The 22,836-nt window shown below is 46.3% G+C and overlaps 1 protein-coding gene across 3 annotated transcripts; it reads right to left on the bottom strand.

Moving 5' to 3' along the window:
- Nucleotides 1–3,417: 3,417 nt before the first annotated feature.
- On the bottom strand, nt 3,418–22,836 carry SPN (sialophorin). Of its 3 annotated transcripts, XM_063137723.1 has the most exons (3): nt 22,729–22,836; nt 21,819–21,981; nt 3,418–7,095 (listed from the first exon to the last, which is right to left on the bottom strand). In XM_063137723.1, exon 3 carries the CDS (start codon nt 7,034–7,036, stop codon nt 5,831–5,833), a length of 1,206 nt encoding a protein of 401 aa, XP_062993793.1. In that variant the 5' UTR covers nt 7,037–7,095; nt 21,819–21,981; nt 22,729–22,836; the 3' UTR covers nt 3,418–5,830. The 3 variants fall into 3 exon arrangements, with proteins under 3 accessions (XP_062993793.1, XP_062993794.1, XP_062993795.1); XM_063137724.1 differs by lacking the exon at nt 21,819–21,981 and having other exon boundaries at nt 22,729–22,815; XM_063137725.1 differs by lacking the exons at nt 21,819–21,981; nt 22,729–22,836 and adding an exon at nt 10,293–10,361.

Raw genomic sequence — 22,836 nt, 5'->3', positions numbered from 1 at the left:
TACCATTCCTAACTATGCTGGCTACATAGCCACCATTTAATAATTTAATTCTATTCCATGTACTTCTTTCTGATAACAGCCCTTGAAGCCTTAGCACAATACAGATTTTGCAAGAATCCTAGGCAAATCTCAGGGATAAATAAAGTCTTAGCAGTGTCTCTGGGCATGTGCAGAAGCACTTTCTCTGACCACCACAGCCAATCTCCACACAGCTGGGATTTAAGTTGAGGGATTTCACATGAGAATAGGGTGACCAACTGTCAGGATTTCCCCCGATTTGTCCTGGTTTTTGTTCTTTCCATGGTGTCAGGGGGGATTTTCTATAATTTTCAATAATGTCCTGGAATGACACACCTTCCTCTTTAAGGCTGCCATTAGCATGGCAGGAGGGAATGACATGCTTTCTTGAGGCACATCATTCCCCCACCCCGAGCTCCAATTGAGGTCTTAAAGGGGAAAGTGGGTCATTCCTGGACATTATAGAAAAGGCCCCAATTGGAGTGGGTGGTGGTGGTACAGAATGAAATCCTTTCCCCTCCTCCACTCCAATCGGGTTCTTTAAGGTGGCGGGGGAATAACGTACTTTATGCAGGACTCAGAAAGCTGCTTCCCCATACACACAATAGGTGTCCTCTTTTTTGGTTTCCCAAATATGGTCACCCTACATGAGAAGGCATCACATGCTTTCAGGCTCTTCATTCTTTAGAAACTGAGTTCTGAAAGCACAGTGTACCCAAACCACAGGTGGAGAGTTACCAACTGCAGGATATATCAAAAACATGGAGGCTAGCTGCACAAAGATCATGAGATTTGTGAGTCATCATTTTCAGAAACACCATTTTGAGCGCCCCTTGCTTTTTACAAAGGCTGTGTAAGTAAACACTCTGCCTCTAAATTCATAATTGCATCTCTACACGTGTCATGGTTTCCTAGGGTGACCATATGAAAAGGAGGACAGGGCTCCTGTATCTTTAACAGTTGTATTGAAAAAGGAATTTCAGCAGGTGTCATTTGTATATATGGAGAACCTGGTGAAATCCCCTCTTCACTGCCCTCTTTTAAATCTGGTCACTCTAGTATAGCTCCTGCAGCTGTACTCAGTTTTTTGGCTAAGTTATTTATCTCTGAGTCTTTGTATTGGGCTATGGCAGCCATTTTGTGAATCGATTAAAAGGGGTGGGGAACAATGGCAGACATTTTGTGAGAGCACCCATGGCACGCACCCAACTTTTTAAATGTGTTTACCGGCCCAAAAATTTTGTGGACTCCTGTACTTTTTAAATTCAGGAAAGTGCCTTCCCCAACCTGGTGCCTACCAGATATTTTAGATCACAGCTCTCAGTATTCCTGACCACTTGTCATGCTGACTAGGGCAGATGGGAGTTGAACACCTCCCATCAGCCCCATCTGAAGGGCACCAGGTTGCCGAAATGGCGTCAGGAAGGCTAAAGCTGTGAATGAGCTGAGATTAGCGAGGGATGCTAAAAGCAATACAAAGGCTTTCTTCAGATATGTGAGTAGTAAAAGACAGAGGAAAGAAATGGTGGTTCAACTGCTTAATGAGGATGGCAAATTGATAACAGACGACAAAGAAAAGGCTGAAGTGCTCAATTCCTACTTTGCCTCGGTCTTCTCCCAAAAGCGGGTCTATGACCCCCCTGGAAAAAGTGAAGCAGAAGTTGAGGGGGCAGGATTGCAGTTTGAGATTGATAAACAAATGGTCAAAGAACACCTAATTTCTTTGAATGAGTTTAAATTTCCAGGGCCCGATGAACTGCATCCTAAAGTAATGAAGGATCTAGCAGAAGAACTCTCAGAACCTTTGTCTATTATCTTTGCAAAATCATGGATGATGGGTGAGGTGCCGGACGACTGGAGGAGGGCTAACATTGTCCCTATCTTCAAAAAGGGCAAAAAGGAGGAACATGGAAACTACAGACCAGTCAGTCTGACATCCATCCCTGGGAAAATTCTGGAGCAGATTATAAAGAAGTCAATCTGTAAACACCTTGAAATCCATGCAGTGATTACTAGAAGCCAACATGGATTTGTCAGGAACAAATCCTGTCAGACTAACTTGATCTCATTTTTTGATAGGATAACCTCCCTTGTGGACTGTGGGAATGCTGTGGACGTCATATATCTTGACTTCAGCAAAGCTTTTGACAAAGTACCACATGACATTCTGATTAACAAACTAGCTAAAAGTGGGCTAGATGGAGCAACTATTAGGTGGATTCACAGTTGGCTACAGAATCGGACTCAAAGAGTACTTATCATTGGAACCTCCTCAAACTGGGGAGAGGCAACGAGTGGGGTGCCGCAGGGCTCAGTCCTGGGCCCAGTGCTCTTCAACATTTTTATTAATGATTTGGACGAGGAGGTGCAGGGAACGCTGATCAAATTTGCAGATGACACAAAATTGGGTGGGAGAGCTAATACCCTGGAAGACAGAAACAAACTTCAAAGTGATCTTGATAGGCTGGAGTGCTGGGCTGAAAACAACTAAATGAAATTTAATAGGGATAAATGCCAAGTTCTACATTTAGGGAATAGAAACCAAATGCACAGTTACAAGATGGGGGACACTTGGCTCAGCAATACTACAAATGAGAAGGATCTTGGAATTGTTGTAGATCGCAAGCTGAATATGAGCCAACAGTGTGATATGGCTGCAAGAAAGGCAAATGCTATTTTGGGCTGCATTAATAGACGTATAGCTTCCAAATCACGTGAGGTAGTGGTTCCTCTCTATTCAGCCCTGGTTAGGCCTCATCTAGAGTATTGCATCCAGTTCTGGGCTCCACAATTCAAGAAGGACGCAGACAAGCTGGAGCATGTTCAGAGGAGGGCAACCAGGATGATCAGGGGTCTAGAAACAAAGCCCTATGAAGAGAGACTGAAAGAACTGGGCATGTTTAGCCTGGGGAAGAGAAGATTGAGGGGAGACATGATAGCACTCTTCAAATACTTAAAAGGTTGTCAGACAGAGGAGGGCCAGGATCTCTTCTCGATCCTCCCAGAGTGTAGGACACGGAATAACGGGCTCAAGTTAAAGGAAGCCAGATTCTGGCTGGACATCAAGAAAAACTTCCTGACTGTTAGAGCAGTGCGACGGTGGAATCAGTTACCTAGGGAGGTTGTGGGCTCTCCCACACTAGAGGCATTCAAGAGGCAGCTGGACAACCATCTGCCAGGGATGCTTTAGGGTAGATTCCTTTATTGAGCAGGGGGTTGGACTAGATGGCCTTGTAGGCCCCTTCCAACTCTGCAATTCTATGATTCTATGATTCTATGAAACCTGCCCTAAAGAATACCCTGAGGCACCAAGCCCTCCAGGCCCCCCTCCCCCATTGCTACAGCATGGTTTGAATAACGATAAAGTTACATTGTCAGAACTGATTGGACTCCAAAAAATTAACATGAAGTTATTTTTTTATTGATTGGTTGATACAGAATTTACTTTAATACAGCCTCACACGTACATAAAACTAAATCTCTGCCTCCAAAAAGGACAAAATTGACAACAGAATATACAATGAACACTACAGGGAGTTATCAAGAAGCTGGATGAAGGAGAAAGGCAAGTATGATAACGGCTCACATACTCTTGCACGGCTCCGGATGGAGTTTGCTCAGGAGAACGTCATCATGGTCTATGCCCTAATGGTGCAATTGGAGTAAAAGCAGAATAATTGCCAAAGAAACATTGGGATCTATAATTTTGTGAGGGTGTCTTAACCCCTTCAGAAAACTGCAATAAGGATCTCTCTCAAAGCAGGGGTGAGCAACTTGCAGCCCTCCAGATATTTTGGCCTACAACTTCCATCAGCCCCAGTCAGCAAAGCCAATGGTGAGGGATCAGGGGAGTCATCACCTAAAACATCTGGAGGGCCAGAAGTTGCCCACTCCATCTTAGAAAAAGCCCTGACAATCCATTCAGTTTAAATGTATAATACAAATAAATATCCCTTTACTGCATATTAATTTTTTTGATCATACTATTGTTTTGTATTCCTTAGTACAAGATGATTACTACCTCTTGATTCCAGCAAGAACAATACAGAATCTTGTGACACCTTGAAGCCTAGCAGATTTATTATGGCACAATTTTTCGTGGACTAGAGCCCACAATTCCTCAGATGCATCTGATTCAGTGGACTATAATTCACAAAAGCTCGTGGCATAATTAATCATAAGTCATTTCCTCAAGACTCTTCGTTGCTGTTGTGTTTGCTGTTACAGATTAACATTCTAATTCCTTGCTTTTTAAAATGGATTAGGATCCCCAACCAACAGATAACTTGTCCCACAGTTCTACTCTCTAGCCCTCTTGATAATGCATTCAAAATACATGTTTGCCTTTAGTCATCCTGGCTTGTCTTGTCATTGTGATGAGAGTTATGACTACTTGAAATCAAGAGCTTCTATATACTAGAATAGCTCCTGGAGACCTGGCTAGTAAGAATTCATGTAGCCCCGTTCAGGTTGCAACCTTGTATGAACCTACCTAGGAGTAGCGTTCACTGAATTCAGTCAGTGCGACTTACTTTTGAGTAGGCATGTGTAGGGTTGGACTGGAATTTCTGCCACTCTACATGTGAGTCATCTGTATATTAGTTATCCATTTGTGAACCGACTAACGTGATTGATTATTATATACCATATGGGATTGTGACATCATTCAAGATCAAAGAATGTTCTCCTAGAAACAAGACTTGTCTAACAAGACGAGTTAGTTTAACCTATCGAGGCTTCTGATATGCACTATATATACTGAGGAAGGCAGAGGCAGGACTTTAATGTCTGAAGCTAGGAGGATATAACACTGGTTAAAATGCTATTTTATGGTTTCTTTCCTTATATAGTAGAATATATGTTCTGCTTTTCCTAAAAAATTTCACTTCTGTTTAATAGCTTGCTTTGCGTCTATATTTTTCAAAAGCTCCTTTAGTCAGGAAAAAAGCGACCAGCTGCTTGAAAATTTGTACTTTATCATAGGATGCAAAGGACTTAGCATTGCAGGATGCTTTGAATTAAATAAGAAAAGTATGCATAGACCTATGTACATTTTGCTTCCAGCTATCATGGAGAATGCCTCCCTGCCTGGGCATCAAGCAGACTTCCCCACCGGGTGCCCTGAGTTGGACTACAGCTCCCATCATCCCCAGCCAGCCACACTGATTGGGAGTGATGGTAGTCCAGTACATCTGAAAGGCACCTGGTTGGTGGAAGGCTGAAATAAGGATTAAATTTTGAGTTAGTAGGAAAGCTTATCAGCTTTGAATGTGTTAAAAAAATCCCCACAAAACTTTCTGCTTTCTTTATGAAAACAGTGTTCAAAACTTTCTGCTACAACAGAAAGCTGCAACAATGCTTATTTTTCCACCACAACTTCCCTCCTCCTCATGGCCTTAAGTTTTCTCTCCCTCCCCTGCTAAACACACCCACCTAAACCTCAGAATATGCCCCCCCTCCAAACAGATCTTCACCAAAAACTTAGACTTAAATCAAACTCCTAATCCTCTCGAAGAAAATGAGGTTTGGTGTGTCTGAGCCGGAGATGGCTGGGGAAACAGATCTCCTGATTTCTTTCTGTATTCATCTCTCCCCTACATAGGCCATATAAACAGGAAAAAGGATGTGGTCAGACATTTCTGAATGATGGTGGTGCAAGGGACTCTTTCACTCCTCCATCCGCACACAATGGACCAAGGGACGGGGTGAAGATAAGCAGCTGGAGTACCCTAACCTAGCGGAAGGAGTGTAGGCCGCGGCAGCATTCTACTGTGGGAGGAGCCTAAGAAGGGGTGCGGCCTATGCTCGTTGTTTAGGAGGAGGTGCCTCCTCCTGGTTTGCTGGAAGTGGAGGAGGCCTCCTGAGGGGATGGCGTGGTGGTTTCTTTAAGTTTACCATTGGCTTCCTCAGATCCCTCCAGATTGGGGTCTCCACCAGCACCTTTGTCAAGCAGTTGCTCCGTCTCCTCCCTCCCTCCTTTCTCGCTCATGTCTTCCATGGCTACTGAGGGCACCCTAGATTGACGCTTGCCAAAGAACGTGACAAGGGTATTGCGTTTCGTCTCCCCTTCCCCGGCGTTCACTTCCCCTTGCTCTACGTCTTTATCTAAAGCCGCATCATCTGGTAGTGTCGCCTTCCCTGCCCACCCTGGTGTGAAATCGGTAGAGCCGGAACGGTGCCGGCGTCTGAAATACAGAAAACCCACGACGGCCAGAAGCACCAGGACGCAGAAGACGATGGCCAAGACTATTCCAATATTATTATTCCCTGAAGAAGTTGCGCTGGATGAACCAGTCACTGGTCCTTTCGTGGTAGACTCCGTGGTCGAGAGCAGGGGACTACGCCTGTTGGTATCATGTGTTGTGACAGCACGGTGTCCTGGTGTCTTTGTTGTCTCCTTAATCTGTCCCGGGCCTGTTTCCTTGATAGTTCCCTTTGTTCCAGTAGAGGCCTGTCCCGGTTTCTCTGTCACTACATCAGCTGAAGTTGGTGGTCCCACAAAGGCCTTCCCCTTGCCAATGGTGATTTTTCTAGTGGTTTCTTCGGTAGTGATGATCACGTGGCTAGGAGGGGTGGAGCTGACTGAAATATTGACAATAGTTCCCTGTTCAGCTGAAGTGTCATTTAGGAAAACTGGAGCCACTTTCGGGATGGGGGTGACTGAAGCTTTTGTCACTGTGGTTTTCTTGCTTAAGACCAAAGGTGTGGTCACCGGGGGCACATCTGTAATTTCTTTGACTGCTAAATCCATCCGTTTGCTGTCGATTGTGGAGTGAATAGGTCCAGGTTCCAAGGAATGAGCAGGTGTACCTTGTGGTGCAGTGCTTTCATCCAATTCGGTTCCAAGTAAAATAGTGCTGTGGAGAGGCGTTGCTGTGGCATCAATGCTGTTCGTATTCTGACTGGTATTTGTGAGGTCAGTTCCATCCACAATTGTGCCCAGGGTAAAAAGTATAAGGAAGCCAAAGGGCATGTTGTAACCCATTATTTGCTGGAGAAGGGATCTGGACGTTTTCATAGTGGCAGAGTTGAGGGCTTTTTCAGATAGCAACGTGCGGAGCAGAGGTGAAGAACAACCTGAGAAGAAAATGGAGGAAATTGTCAAACTAATGTCCAGAAGCAGCTTCAGTTCCTGGGGTCTGTAGTATGAGAGGCAGAAATAGCCCAGTCCAGCAAGGAAGCAGGACGCTACTGAGCATGGATCTTCCTACTGGATTGGGAAAAACCATACACAGATTTTATGGAGACACATCTCATAATGCCCATCCAGGTGTATCAATATGGATGGGCATGCACATCACCATCTGCTTCTAATTGGATCACAGGACACGTGCAAAACCTCACGGAGGAGAAGGCCATCAATGGCTACTAGTCCTGATGGCTGTGTGCTGCCTCCAGTATCAGAAGCATTAGGCCTCTGTACACCAGTTGCTGGGGAAGATTGGTGGGAGGGTGCGATTGCTCTCGGGAACTGCTTGTGGGCTTCCCACTGTGGGAACAGAAAGCTGGACTTGAGGGCCTTCGGTCTGATCCAGCAGGACTTCTCATATGGTTGGGCATGGCAATATCTGGATTGGGGCCAAGATTTCTGTTTCACAGACTCATCTTCGAGTGGGTTCGATGAGGTCTGTCTGAGAGCTCATTTCCTCCTTCTGCAGCATGATACACCCATTTCTATCGCTGTCACCATACAACCACAGTTCACCCTGTTGACGCTTGAGCTGCTTTGAAAAACTTCATGGCAATGCTGTAACTTGGGCAGGATCTACACTACTGCTTTATTGTGGTACTGAAGTGCACTGACCACTGTTGGGGCCCATGACACAGCTACACGAAGCACGATATAACACCATGAAACCACTATGAAAGCGATATATGGAATGTGTCATGACCCAAACAGTTGTCAGCGCACTTCAACACTGCTATTTATTTACTTATTTTATTATTACATTTATATGCCGCCTTTTTCCCTCCAAGGAACCCAAGGCGGCATACATAATCCTCCTCCACCTCTCCACTTTATCCTCACAACAACAACCCTGTGAGGTGGGTTAAGCTGAGAGTCTGTGACTGGCCCAAAGTCACCCAGTGGGTTTCCATGGCTGAGTGGGGACTAGAACCTGGATCTGCCAACTCCCAGTCTGACACTCTCGCCACTACACCACACTATAAAGCAATAGTGTAGATCCTGCCTCCACATATATCGCTTTCATACCACTTCCATAGTGCCATATCCTGCTTCGTGTAGATCTGGCCTTGGTTTGTGGCTATGCATTAAAACAGCTGCACCCTGTGCTCAGAAGGGGGCTTTTTTTATTGATGATGACTGCAACCTATTTTTCATCACCTTAAAATGTTTGCGTGAGTTGTCCCATGGACAGCATGTTCCTGCAATTCTGCACAATAGCACAGCGTTCGGCTTTTTGAGACTGGGCCTCCCTTGTTTCAGTAACGCTTCCTAAACATGCCATTAATGGTATAAGCCTGAGCTTATGGTGCTCATGGCTGCTTTCACTCAACATTTCTACTCATGCAGGCACCGGGCAGCGTTGAGCCATGGATGCTACTCTTGGGAATATTGCAACCTCATCTGCAAGTTGCTGGAAGGGGCAGAGTTGCAGTTAGTTCATGGGAATTTAGGCCACAGCTGGCCTTAGGATCTCTATGGCCTATAGTGCGGTTTCCTGTGATTTATTCCTTCCCTTCCTCTCTCTCTCTCTCTCTCTCTCCCCCACACACACACCGCCTTCTCTCTGACCTCCTCCATTGCTGGGAGCCCTTGAGTTTGCTCTCTTGCTCCTGCCAGTGTTCTAGAACAGAACTGGACTGAACAAACGTGTTTCTTGAAAGTCTACGCTGTACCTACATACTTTATGCAAGCATATTGTGAGTAAACTACTTCGCTAAAGAAGGGTGTGGTCAGGTTTTTAGCCTTGTGTGCATATAGGACAGGTGAATGCTCATTCTGTTCCGCCTTTTGTTTTTTCTCTGCTAACTGCCTTTCTAACAGGAGGTGTGAATTCCCAATAATCCCCATCATTTCCAAGGGCCTGCTGGATTGAGCCAAGCCTCCTGCACGTCCCAGTCTCCCTGCTCTGCCCCTCCACACCGCCTTCTTGGCGCTTCCACCACGATTGTGGAACTCTGCAAGAGGCACGCTCTCTCTACGGGGGAATGGCAGCCCTTCAGGGCCAAGTTACATGCGACGCGGGAGATCTGTGGTAGGCTGTGCTGATATCAGAGCAGATGTGTGTGTGTGGTGGTGGTGGGGGTCTGAATTGCCTTGGGGCTGCAGCACTGGGCCTCAGAGGGGCTGTTTCATCATTGCCTCTGCACTGTTTAGCTGGTCGGTAACATCTCTTGAACTGAACCGCCAATAGCATCCCTGGGGGAGATTTTGACGTGGACGGCCACTTACGCATCACCAAAAAAGAGGACAGAAGAGGGCACCAGTGTGCAAAATATTTGGACTTACACATTTATATGTATAGGTGCAAATTTAGAAATAACATTTAAATAGAAACACAAGACGTCTCACCATAGCAAGGATGGCCAACCGGGTGACTTGTGTGGCCGCTCAGTCTGCGGTCCAACTGCCAAGTGCTGAAGGGCCACTTCATCCCTTCCAATGGCTCTTTAACTGTAAACCAGAATGCACAGGACAGCCCTTCAAATAGAGGACTGCCCTCCGCCTGCTCTCCAAAAGAGGGGACAGTTGGCCACCCTAATTTTGACTGGGAGAACGTGTGTGTGTGTGTGTGGTGGAGGGGGGCAAGCCCACCCAATGCCTCAGGTGGTCAGGTGCCCTACTTTAGAGTCCTCTATTTGAAGGCCTCCTCTGAAGAGCTGTCTGGTCCACGCTGAGCTGAAAGAGGAAGGACCATGGATGGGAGGTCTGCCCATCCCCGCCTGGCACCTGGGCAGACGACTGAGCAGGCACACCTCGTCACAGTCTTCTTCCTCACTTTGAGGAGATGTTGTTTTTGCTTAAATTATAGAGATGGACAAGAGTGGGCAACCCCAATCCTGGGGTGGGCAACGCCACTGCAGCACCAAGAGAACATGGATTTGCATAGATTTTGCGTGTGCTAAATTATATGAATATATCTGCCATGTTAATTAGTATATGCAAATTTTATGAAAATTTGTGTTCTTTTCTTTGGCAATGCATAAGTGGCCAACCTTCCAAGCCTTGCTGTCTCAAATGAGTTCAGATACACCCCCCCCACACACACACACACATAAACACACTCACACACAGAGCGGGCATTTACCTTTAAGCTTTAAAGAAGATCATGGAAGATCTGATCACAGAGAACTCCCACGTCGTATGGAGTTCGGCCCCTCCCCGTCCTCCCTATGGCAGTCTCTCCAGCCCCCTGAAAATACTGCACGGATGAGTGGACCCTTTCTGTTAATAGAAGGCAGAGCTTGGATGCAAACCACTGTATATTTTGGGGATATGGTTTGTTGGCGTGTCCTGCTTTCGTATTAATATCGCTGGCTGTGTTGCAATGAATACGATACGAACAGAGTATAGGAAGGGAAGAGAAGATTGCATACAAATCTAGATGGGTGGGGATCATGTGACAAATACCAATGGAGGCTGGTGGCTCGATTTCAGTGGGGCAGACAGCCAGAACCAGTGAGAACTCTAAGAGAGTAGAGTAGCTCCTTTAGCGTTTTGACTGAAACCCGAAACGGGTTCACTGCCCCACTGACATTGGAGCCACCAGCTTCCACTGGCAATTACAGAGATGGAAGATGTGGGAGAGCTTATAAAATGAAAGCTCTGTGCCTGGGGTAGGGTGTCCATATGGAAAAGAGGACAAGGCTTTTGTATCTTTAACAGTTGCATAGAAAAGGGGATTTCATCAGGTGTCATTTATCTGCATGCAGCCCCTGGTGAAATTCCCCCTTCATCACAACAGCTAAAGCTGCAGGAGCCCTGTCCTCTTGACCAGATACACAACAGGGCAGGGCTCCTACAGCTTTAGATGTTGCAATGAAGAGGGGATTTCACCAGGGGCTGCATACATACAAATGACACCTGATGAAATTCCCTTTTCTGTACAACTGTTAAAGATACAGGAGCCCTGTCCTCCTTTACATATGGTCACCCTAACCAGGGGTAATCTCAAGGAATAGGGACAGGAGCACTGGTGGTTCACTGCCTGGGGCAGAACCCCATAGTGATAACCATCCCGGAAGGGTGTGGGGTGGCCATAAGTAGTGACGCCGTCACTGGGCCTCTTCAAGTCATATCTAATTTGAAGCCCAACAAGGAACTGAAAGTGATAATGAAAAGAAGAAGGAGGGGGCGCAGGGAAGCAAGCCTAACGGGCAAACGGAAGTCAAGGATCGCAAGAGGAAGGTGTGGCACAGGCTGATAGCTGAGATGGGCAGATTTGGGCAAGGGGGAGCAACTGTGGCCTGTGTGATCATGTGTGTTCATGTGTGATCATGCGGCCATGATCCAGGTTTCCCCCTTCAGTTTTAATTTCACCACATCGCAGACCAGCCTTCCCCAACCCCGTGTCCTCCAGACGTGCTGGATTACAACTCCCACCATCCCCAGCCATGGCTGGGGATGGTGGGAGTTGTAGACCAGTATGTCTGGAAGATGCCCGGTGGGGGAAGGCTATCGAGAACGTTTCCAGGCTCGGGGGTCAGGTGCATTCAAAAAGTCCCATATTCCAACTCTGCAGAGGTAGTTTGTTTTTAAAGATTTCAAGGAGCGGGTCTGCAAAATAGGTCTGCCGTAGCCGTTGGAGCGACACCACCCCTCAACCTTGATCAGGCAGTTCCGGATCCAGGTTTTGGTGGGCTGTTGGGCAAGCCACGGTCTATGGGGTCCCTCACTCGGTAAGCCTGCCTTCTCACCCCCTTGCGATTGCTCCTCCTTCCACTTGCTTGCTTGAGAACAGGGAGCAAGTCAGCTGTGGCATCTGCCACTCCTCGTACCACCACCAGCATTCTCTCGGTTGGCAGGTGGACAAGTAGGTTGCACTGATGAAGAGGAACAATAACTTTAGAGTGCTCTTGCCAGTGGCTCATATCCAACTATGTCTACCCTTGAGGTTGGCCTTGTGATGAGGGCTGATGACCACAAACAGGTTGGAGGAGGGACAAAATCTCCCCACCCATGATTTCCACTCCTAAGTCAACTCGTTTTGATAGGAAACATAAGAAGAGCCCTGCTGGATCAGACCAAGGGTCCATCTAGCCCAGCATTCTGTTCACATCATGGCCAACCAGCTGTTGACCTGGAGCCCACAAGCAGGACATGTTCCCCAGCATACTGGCCCTGATACTGGAGGAAGCACATAACTATTAGGACTAGTAGCCTTTAGGAAGCCAATAGAAGGAGAACCATTGTTGACATCTCAACCTTATCCCTTGCTATCCAATCCTACTGTGCTTCCATTCCACACCTGACACAGATCTCTCCCCATCACCACCAACAATTGACAACTCCCCATTCTTTGGGCCCAAGCACAGTCCTGCAGCTCGCAGTTCCAAGTCTGGAGGTGGTGCCACAAGTTGGCATTGCTGGGCACCTGCTGAGGCCCATCACTCAGGCCCATTTTGCCATTGTGGAGGAGTTCATCCAATCTCAGTTTGTCTAAGCATAAAATGTCCCAGCATGCCTCTAGATTAGAGTGTTGAATCCAATGCCAGTGGGATTCTGCACTGGGTTTCAGTCAGAACCAGTCAGAATTCTAAAGGAGCTATCCAAGGTGCATTTTGGGGAGTTCTTTTAGAGTTCTCACTGGTTCTGACTGATTCTTTGCCCCATGGACATTGGAGCCACCAGGCTCCATCTGCTGAACCGCAGGCCTGAGGGCCAAGTACCCCTCCTGGAGTCCCAATCCAGCCCTCTGGGGTTCTCCAGATGGCTATCCCCACACACCCCATTCCCTGTTCACCCATCTTTCCTCTGACCACTGATCATCTGTTGCTTTCCCAGTTTTGGAACAGTTCCCCGCCCCCCCCCCCCCGCCCCATTCTAAAAGATTGAAATGCCTCTCCTAAAGCTTAATTAATGGAAGTAAGAGCTTTAAGTTGAAATATGCAGACATTTTGGGTATTGATTGCCCTGTCCCTTTTGTCTTCAGCTCTGTCAACTGCTGGAATTAACCCCCACTCAAAACAAAACAAGGTTTGAAATTCGGTTTGGGCTGAAAGAGGTTCAAAGGCTCTTGTCTTAGATGGAGAGTTCTCTAACACTACTACACAAATGACACTGTGCAGCTGTTCTCTCTCCCCAGCCTTAATGGATTCTTTCGGGCAAGGAAAAGGCAGGAAAACACGGGAGAGGTCCAAGTGGAAGACAACCTCATCTGGACCCCCTGTAAGAATCCTGTGGACAAGGCAGGGCAATTGCATAACAAATGCCTCGTCTGGAAGCAGCCCCAGAGCCATCGGTGCCCTAAAACGTAGACACAGCCATGAGAGCCAATGTGGTGTAGAACAGTGATTAGAGTATTGGACTGGAACTTGGGAGACCAGGGTTCTAGCCCCAATTACCAGTGAACCTCACTGGGTGACTTTTGGGCCAGATCTACTCTACTGCTTTAAAGTGCTTTAAAGCGCTTTATAACAGTTTTGACAACTGTATATGCAGTGTCTCCTGGGCCCCAACAGTTGTCAAAACTGTTATAAAGCACTTTAAAGTGCTTTAAATTATTATTATTATTATTAGTAGTAGTAGTAGTAGTAGTATCCCGCCTTTTGCCCAATGCTGGGCTTCAAGGCGGCCTTACAAAGTTTAAAATATACATGTGGAGGGAAACAAAACCATAAACATTTAAAATACACAACAAAATCATAAGACATTAACATAGATGGAGGGCCAGACTATTCTCCAAAGGCCTGTTGGAACAAAAAAGTTTTAGCCTGCTTCCGAAAGCCCATCAAGGAGGGAGCCAGCCTAGCTTCCCCGGGAAGAGAGTTCCAGAGCACCGGAGCAGCCACCAAGAAGGCCCTCTCCCATGTTCCCACCAAGTAGTGTAGATCCTGCCCTGGCCAGTCACTGGCTCTCAGCCTAACCTACCTCACAGGTTGTTTTTGAGGATAAACTGGAGAGCAGGTGAACCACGTAAGCTGCCTTGCATTCCTTCCAAGAAGAAGATTTAAATATAATAATAAATAAAATTGAAAAGACTTGGGAGATGTTACCCAAGAGCACAAGGCCTTGAGGCTGTGCCCTACAGTACGTCATTAAAAAAGAGGAAGGAAATAGAAGGTTTGCTACCTAAAGGACGAGGACAAGCTGATGTACGTGCTATACAGCAGGCTTCCCCAAGCTGGTGTGCTTTAGTTGTGCTGGATTACAACTTCCATCATCCCCAGTCAGGAGGCCTGAATCCATGTTGTCTGGGGATGATGAGAGTTACAGGTGAAATGCTCTGGAGGGGTCCAGGTTGGGCAGGGCTGTGCACGAAACTGTAAAAGACAGTCCCCAGAGAGTTAGTTGGAAACGGTGTGTTTGTGCCATGAGCGATTGGGGACCGGGACATTCAACAGATGCTTGTGGATTGGGGCTTCTGGGCAGAAGAGAAGGGAGGAGAACCCGAGAGCAGGTATACTTCCATATATTCTGAGTGTTCTTATTTCTTAGGGACAGTCCCCTGGTTCTTCATTTCTTGCTTTCTTTTTTTGGTGTGCCTTCCCCTGGTAAAACACCATCCTTAATACATCCTTCTTTCAGTCTAGGGAGATTTAAAGAAGAACAGCGCAAGTGGTGTCCTCGCTGGTGACCTGGAGTTGATATCCTTCAGGCTATCGCTTCCTCCTCTGGCTTTCAAGAAATGAAATCCCCTGAAGTGGCGGCATTTTTCTCCTTTCTGCCTCCAACATGCAAATGTACTGCATGGGCACAAAGGTGCTACTGCAATAGGGCCTGACACAGCTTCAGGAAAGGGACACGGGGCTGAGCGCTGCCCGGGAAATGATTCCCTAGTTTCAGCTCTGAAATGTTGCAAGGTTCTCTGTTGACATACTTTGTATTCTTTGCATTGGTTAGTTTGTTAAAACGGAAGGAACTCTTTTGTTTTATTCTGTAGCATAGAACAAGAGTTTAAAACAACCACCTCCAAAAAGAAATCAGCCAATTTAAAGGCACAGGGTTGCATCCAGACTTCGGCAATGGGACTGCACCTAGACTAACTTAACTCCAAATCATTTCAGTGGGTCTACTCTTAAGTATGACTAAGCCTGGATCAACCCTAACAGACAGCAGATTAGAGAGTGAGACCAGACAGAGAGCTTTATCACACCAGCGTTATACTGTGCAATCACTGCGAATTGCATGCAAAGGACTCAGAAGTTTTCCACCTTATAATCTGCTTTGATTGTGAAGTACTCCCATGCATCCTGCCTTAATTGTGCAATAAAGCAAAAAGATTTGCGGTATTTAGCCCCTACATTTTGAGCGTATCTTCTGAGCTGCCACTGGGGTGCAGGAGCAGGATTTTAAAGAAATGCTTACATCTGCGTAAGCTTTAAAGATAAAGACACCAAAATTGGCACAGTAATAGATATTAGGGAGAGCTTTAAGCATACCAAATTTGACTTGAATTGGGTCATCCGTTGATTTTTAATGATTTTTTACATTTCCCCCCTTAAACACTTCCTGGTATGCAAAGGATCGCTGTCGCCTGGTAGCAAAAACAGCAACAACAACAACCGTGAAAGTTTAGCGCTACAGAGATAATCTGAGGGAAGCAGGTACATGGGATGAAGCCAAGAAAGAGAGGTATAAGGCTGCAAAACAGAAAAGCAAGGAGGAGGCTCTGGAATCCACTATGGATGCAGTCAGCCTTAAGAAGGAAAGGTAGACTAACAACAGAATGATTAAAAATATATGATAGCTAAATGTTTCATATCTTTGTACTTAAGAAGGCTAGAAATAGGGTGACCATATGAAAAGGAGGCCAGGGCTCCTGTATCTTTAACAGTTGAATAGAAAAGGGAATTAAAGCAGGTGTCATTTGTATATATGGAGAACTTGGTGAAATCCCCTCTTTATCACAACATTTAAAGTGCGGAAGCTATACTAGAGTGACCAGATTTAAAAGAGGGCAGGGCACCTGCAGCTTTAACTGTTGTGTATTTGTATTTCTTTATTTACAGTCAACAGACCAATATAAAACAAGAAGATACACCATTATATAAAACAGGACAAAGTAGGGATAAAAAAGAGGGAGTGTTACAAAACCACTAAAGATACTAGATTGTTATTTGTTGGTTTCTGAAAGGGGAACAGAATTGGGTTATTGGGGCTTAGTATAGTGAAAAAGGGAGGGATATATAGATAATAAAATTGCTAATCTGTGGATTTAAGCGCAATCAACATCCATAAGAGATCCATAAGAGAAGAGGAAATTTCACCAGGTGCTATGGAGTATAGACAAGCGAAGCTATAAATTTTGTCTGCGGAGCTCGGGGGGGTGGGCAGAAAGGAATGAGGCAGCAGAGGAGGATGCTAGTGGGGGGGGAGCAGCACGTTGCATCGGACAACCCTCAAAAAAGAAAAGGTTTTCCAAAGGCAGGAGAAGCACAGGGCACGGGTGGAAAGGTGGTCAGCTCAAGAGAGGAGGTCTGAACTCATCTCCTCCCTCTGGCTGCCCGTTCCCCCCTCTTTGTTTTAATATTATAAGCTCTTATCTGCGGAGCTCTGCAGAATCATATAATTCAATATGAAAACGGCATGAAGGAACGAGGGAGCAGAGGAGGACGCGATAGGTGGGAAGGCGGGAAATCGGCCAATCACTTTGTCCCGGCTGTGGAACGAGCTCCACAGAGAGGTTCGCTTGGCGCCTACATTGTTTTCCTTTCGTCACCAGCTGAAGACCTTTTTATTTTCTCAGTATTTTAACACCTAATTTAACTTAAATTTAAACTCTGCTGTTTTAATTTCATATTTTAACCAATTTCTGCTGTGTGGTTTTATCCTGGTCATGCTTTTTATATTGTATTTGCATTTGTGTTTTTAAATTGTTGGTTGTTTTATTATGCTCTTCATGGTTTTAATTTTTGTGAACCGCCCAAAGAGCTTCGGCTATTGGGTGGTATAGAAATGAAATAAATAAATAAATAAAGCTACGCCCACATGTCAAAATGCGATTTAACTCCCTCAATGACACATAGCTATAATGCGGTGCAAACTCGGACGTTGATCCATAAGTCGCGGTACGAATATGCGCATTATCGTGTTAAATGGGCAGATGAGTCATGTGTCCTGAAATGGAAATCGGTGCGTTTAGGTCAGGGTAAAGAACCCGTGTAGACATCCCCATGGAGAGGGGATGGGCCAGGTGGCAATTGAGTCATGTGGGCTGAAGGAAAAGGCCTCTCCCACTTCACTTCTCCTTGAATATTTCTACGGCGTTTCCTCCACAATGGCAGAATAGGCCAGTGTCAACGGTAGCTGTGATGTTAAATGGATTCCAAAAGTATCCTAGGAATCCACTCTTAACATCACATGTACTGATGACTCAGGGCCCGTTCTGCCATTGTGGACAAAGTAACCCAATGTTAATTTGACTAAGCATAAAATGTCCCAGTGTGTGCCTAGATTAGGAGTGTTGAATCCAGTGGAGGCTGGTGGCTCCGATGCCTGTGGGACGGTGATCCCGCACTGCGTTTGACAGCCTCATAACACAGCGAGAAATCGTGTTTCTTATGGTCGCTTCTCTGCCCCCACTTTTGTCCCTCATTACTTCCTCTTTTTGCCCAGAAGTAAACAAAGACCATGTGAACCCATTCAGGGGGCGTTTTTTTTTTATCTCACTGCTTTTCCTGCACAACAGGAGATCATGCCACATTCTTTTTTTAATGGATTAAAAGGGATCTATTTTGCTACCAAAAAAAAAGTGGAAGGAGTGGGAGGTGTGCAGGAGGCAGACATGGTCGTCTAAAGGACACGTGCACATCCGTAAGTGGGCAGTAGCGAGTGTGCGCTAAAATGCTCATCTGATGAACCTCTGACTCAGAACCAGTCAGAACTCTAAAGGAGCTATCCAAGGTGCCTCTCCTAAGCCTTGATTAGTGGCAGTTCAACTTAAAGTAAGAGCTTTAAGTTCAACAGTGCAGACATTTGGGGTATTGATGACCCTGCTACTTTTCCCTGCAGCTCCTCCCACTGCTGGAATGCACACACACACACACACACACACACACACACGTACATACCAAAAGCTTCTTTGAAATTCAGTTTGGACTGAAAGAGGTTCAAGGCTCCTGTCTTAGATGGGGAGTTCTCTAACACTACTACACAAATGACACTGTGCAGCTGTTCTCTCTCCCCCACCTTAATGGATTCTTTCTGGCAAGGAAAAGGCAAGAAAACATGGGAGGGGTCCAAGTGGAAGACAACCTCATCTGGACCCCCTGTAAGCATCCTGTGAACAAGGCAGGGCAATTGCATAACAAACGCCTCGTCTGGAAGCAGCCCCAGAGCCATCGGTGCCCTAAAACGTGGACACAGCCATGAGAGCCAATGTGGTGTAGAACAGTGATTAGAATATTGGACTGGGACTCGGGAGACCAGGGTTCTAGTCCCCACTTGCCCATGAAGCTCACTGGGTGACTTTGGGCCAGTCACTGGCTCTCAGCCTAACCTACCTCACAGGTTGTTTTTGAGGATGCAATGGAGAGCGGGAGATCTACGTAAGCTGCCTTGTGTTCCTCGCAAGGGAAAAAAGGGGATATAAATGTATTAAGAAGATATATGCGTGGATGCTATCCAGCCAGGGGGAGAAAAAGGAAATAGAAGGTTTGCTATCTAAAGGAGAAAAAGCTGGTTCTCGTGGTATACAACAGGCTTCCCCAAATGGTGCCCCTTAGATGCATTAGACTATAACTTCCAGCAACCCTAAACAGCAGGCACACATCTATGCCAGCTGGGGAAGATTAGGGTGACCATGTGAAAAGGAGGACAGGGCTCCTATATCTTTAAGAGTTGTATAGATAAAGGAATTTCAGCGGGTGTCATTTCTATGCACACAGCTCCTGGTGAAATTCCCTCTGCCTCACAACAGTTAATCTGCAAGGGTCCTGCCTAGCATGACCAAATACAAAAGAGGGCAGGGAATTTCCCCAGGTGATGCATGCATACAAATAGCACCTGCTGAAATTCCCTTTTCTATACAACTCCTAAAGATACAGGAGCCCTGTCCTCCTTTCCAGATGGTCACCCTAGGGAAGATGGAAGTTTTGGGCAAAGAGTTCTGGAAGGTGACTCCTTAGGAAGACTTTGGAGTAAACACAGTAAAAGAGTCCCGAGAGTGTTAGTTGGAAGTGGAACAGTTTGTTTGCGGCATGAACATTTGAGGGCCAAGAATTCATCAGATGCTTGTGGATTGGGTCTTTGGGGCAGAAGACAAAGAAGGAGAAGCCGAAAGCAAGTATACTTCCATATAGTCTGACAGTTCTTATTTGTTAGGGTCAGTCCTCTGCTTCTTTTTTTTATTTTTATTTTGTATTTTCCCCTGGTAAAACACCACCCTTAATATATCCTTCTTTCACTGGGGCACATAAAATGTGCTGCAGTTAATCTGACATAGTTTCAGGACTGAAAATGAGAGGGGACAATCATTTGGGTATCCTGGTCTGACTCTGAAGCCACTTAGAGTATAAACTCATTTACTTATTTACTGCTGCTGCTTTTGTATTTGTTTTGTTTATTATATTTCTATTCTGCCTTTCTTGCTTTTTTCTTTTCCCCCTTCGGTAGAAAAAACCTAACCGGAGGCAACTAATGAAGGAAACGTACAACCCGACTGGGTCAGAGGAAGCCAAAAAAGGCTCTCTGAGTCCCGTAAAATGGCTGCCTGCTGAGGGCACACGGAGAGGGGAGGGACCAGGTGGCAGTTGAGTCATGAGGGCCGAAGGGCCTCTCCTCCACCACCACCCCGCCACTTCTCCTTCAAATGTTTCTGTGATATCTTTGTAATTAAAAAGGCTAGAAACGTTTTAAAAAGAAAAAGAAAGCTGAATTTTCAAGTCAGTGCCAGCCTAAGACATTTTTTTTCTGCCTGAAGCAGAGCCCATATGCCCACCCCCTTCTTGCTGCACCATTCAGACAGACACCCAATTCCTGCTTTCATCTATTCGCTGCCTCCCACCCACTTCACGGTGCGCCGCCTGAAGCCGGTTGCTTCGCCCTGTTGCCTCACAGGATCGGCCCTCAGTCGGTGGAATGTTCTGGAATGACAATCCCAGAGAGGACCTGTGTGTCTCCTCTCTGTGCCTTTCCTGTGCATCACAGAAAAGGTGACTTCTCACATCTCCCCATGAAGGACGTGTGAGTCCCCACTTGAAACATTACACAGGAAAGGCAGGCGGAAGACGCAGAGTCCCATTGCGAGCATCTGCCGGTACTTCTCTGTCATTTCTGAAGCAAGCCTGAGGGGGCTCTCAGCGGGAGCGTGGGGAACATTAGCGAAGGTGGGCACTTTCACTCCATTTTTGCGGCTTTAAAAAGGGGACTTACTGAGAAGAATGATGAAGAATATCCAGAAGCTTTGTGGCACATGCTCTTTTTGAGGACCAGTATTGGGGAAAAGGCGGGATACAAAATAATAATAATAATAATAATAATAATAATAATAATAATAATAATATAATTTATGAGCAGGGAAGTTATTAAGAAAGGTGGCCAAAACCCATTAAGGAAAACCTTAGCACCCATCTACTCAAGAGCCCTGCCACCCTTAAATAAGATAGCGTAAACATAATTTGAATTAAATAAATGTTGTTGTTGTTTTAAAAAACAACTTTGCTGTAAACTATCAAGCAGTCTAGCTTATGAGGGTTAGAAGTAATAGGGCCAGAACACTGGAGGCAGTTGAATTGGAGACCGTTATCGCTCTCATGAAAGCTATGTAGGGTTGCCAGCTTCATCAGTCCCACCGCCACCACCCAGCACAAAAGCATACTGCATCTGCTGAATTTCTGCATGTGACCCATCTGTTGCAAACACAGGAGCCTTGCCAGATGCCCCCCCAAAAAAGTAGCAACTTCACATGCCATCTAGTTGATAATGCTGTGCAATCCCAAGATGTTTTACTACCTGAAGTGGTGCCATGCGACCCCTCCCCTCCTGTTAGGGCCAACGCTTTGAAATATCCAGTTCCTGCCTAGATGTATCCCTCTCTCACACTGCTGTCTGAAGCAGGTGGCTTCACCCTGCTGCATGGTTGAGCCAACCCTGGGGAAATGTGTTATCTGCCTGCCGCTGCCACCCTTCTCCTCTGCTCTGCCAGCCCAATTATGCTAACACGTCGTAATCTCACTATGCCACAGTGCAGCCTTCCCCCACCTGGTGCCCTCCAGCAGTGTTGGCCTACAACCCCCATCATCCCCAACTAGCATGGCCATGCTGGCTGGGGTGATGGAAGTTGCAGTCCAACACTGCAGGCGAGAGCTGGGTTGAGGAAGCCTAGTGCAGCATGTCAAGGTTTTGATTCACACCCGGGTTCTAACTCCCACTCAGCCATGAGGCTGGCTAGATAATGAACGATCACTAATGATCTCTCAACCTAACCTACCTTAGAGGATTGTTGTGAGGATAAACTGGAAGCCACCCTAGCCATTCTGAGCTCCTTGGAGGAAGGGAAGGATGAAAACCCAGTCAATACAATTCGGGGGTGGGGGGACACATCAGCACGCCTTTCCATTCAGCAGATACACCCCACCTTTCCCTACCCCGATCACGTTTCCAGAGGATGCTCCTCAGTTTTGTTGTAGCCCAATACGCTACTCACCCAGCCACCCACCCCGCTCCATTCTACCTGTTACTAGGATGGCTTCCAGCAAGGGTGGGACCGGTCCCCGCTTTTGAGGGAAGGCTCTTTCCTGGCAAGTCCCAGTGCTGCCTTCCTCCTCCCCAGTTTTTCGCTTGGCTGAGCAGGAAGGAGTGAATGAAACCGAGAAGGTGGTGACAGTGGAGAAATACTGAAAATGAAGAAGAAGCAACGGTTATATTCATAGAGGAAGTGGCTTTGTGGGGTGGTAACGCTGTTAATTCCACCCGTTCTGTTCATCGGGTGGGTGGGTGGGGAGCAGGCCCAAGGGGGGGGGAACTATGGGGATATCGGTTGCATATAGGGTTCTGTTGCAACCAAGGATGACCTGTTTTATTGTTTCATCGGTCAATATTGTATGATTTTACTGTGTTTTAGTGGGTTTGTACCCCCACTTCGAGATTACTATTTAATGAAAAATGGGTAATAAATTTCATAAATAAATGAATGGATAAATTAATATATATATTTATAATGCCAGGATTTATCTCCAGACATGTGAAAATCGGAGTGCTTCTGAGCTCGTGCAGACTGCATTTCCCCCAACTGTAAGCAGAACCTGCCCACAATAGCTCCTTCATCCACACCAGAGAAATAGACAACCTCACAATGCCTCAAGAAAGTCAATGTTCCCTTTTTCATTACTGCCTGGCAGGCAGAAATCCAACAGGCGAAACTTCCCCCCCCCCCCCAAACATACCCACATATAAAGAAGATAGGGAAGAAATAAGATGAAGGGGCAAGAGATAAAAAGGCTAAAACACAGGGTGGAACTAAGCATGATCACAAGAACACACAATTTCCAAGCCCAGGTTTTTTTAGAAGGCTAACGTGGAGGCAGGGGAAGGTGCAGCACACCCAGAAAATAGGCAGACAGGAGCGGGGGGCTTCACCGTACCGTGCAATGATCTGGTTTCCTTGTGGTATTAAAAGCAGTAAAGACCTTCTCTATGCGTCTGCCCAGCTGCAAGGCATTGGCGGATTAAAGGAATATTTCACCGAAACG

Source organism: Elgaria multicarinata, chromosome 11 (assembly GCF_023053635.1).
Source record: "Elgaria multicarinata webbii isolate HBS135686 ecotype San Diego chromosome 11, rElgMul1.1.pri, whole genome shotgun sequence".
Classification (NCBI taxonomy): Eukaryota; Metazoa; Chordata; class Lepidosauria; order Squamata; family Anguidae; genus Elgaria; species Elgaria multicarinata.
The sequence above is the reverse complement of the archived record's forward strand: the minus strand, read 5'-3'. Positions and strand labels throughout refer to the sequence as shown.

Coding starts and splice junctions, on each gene's coding strand:
- SPN (XM_063137723.1), bottom strand. CDS start 7,036: ATGAAAACGTCCAGATCCCTTCTCCAGCAAATAATGGGTTACAACATG.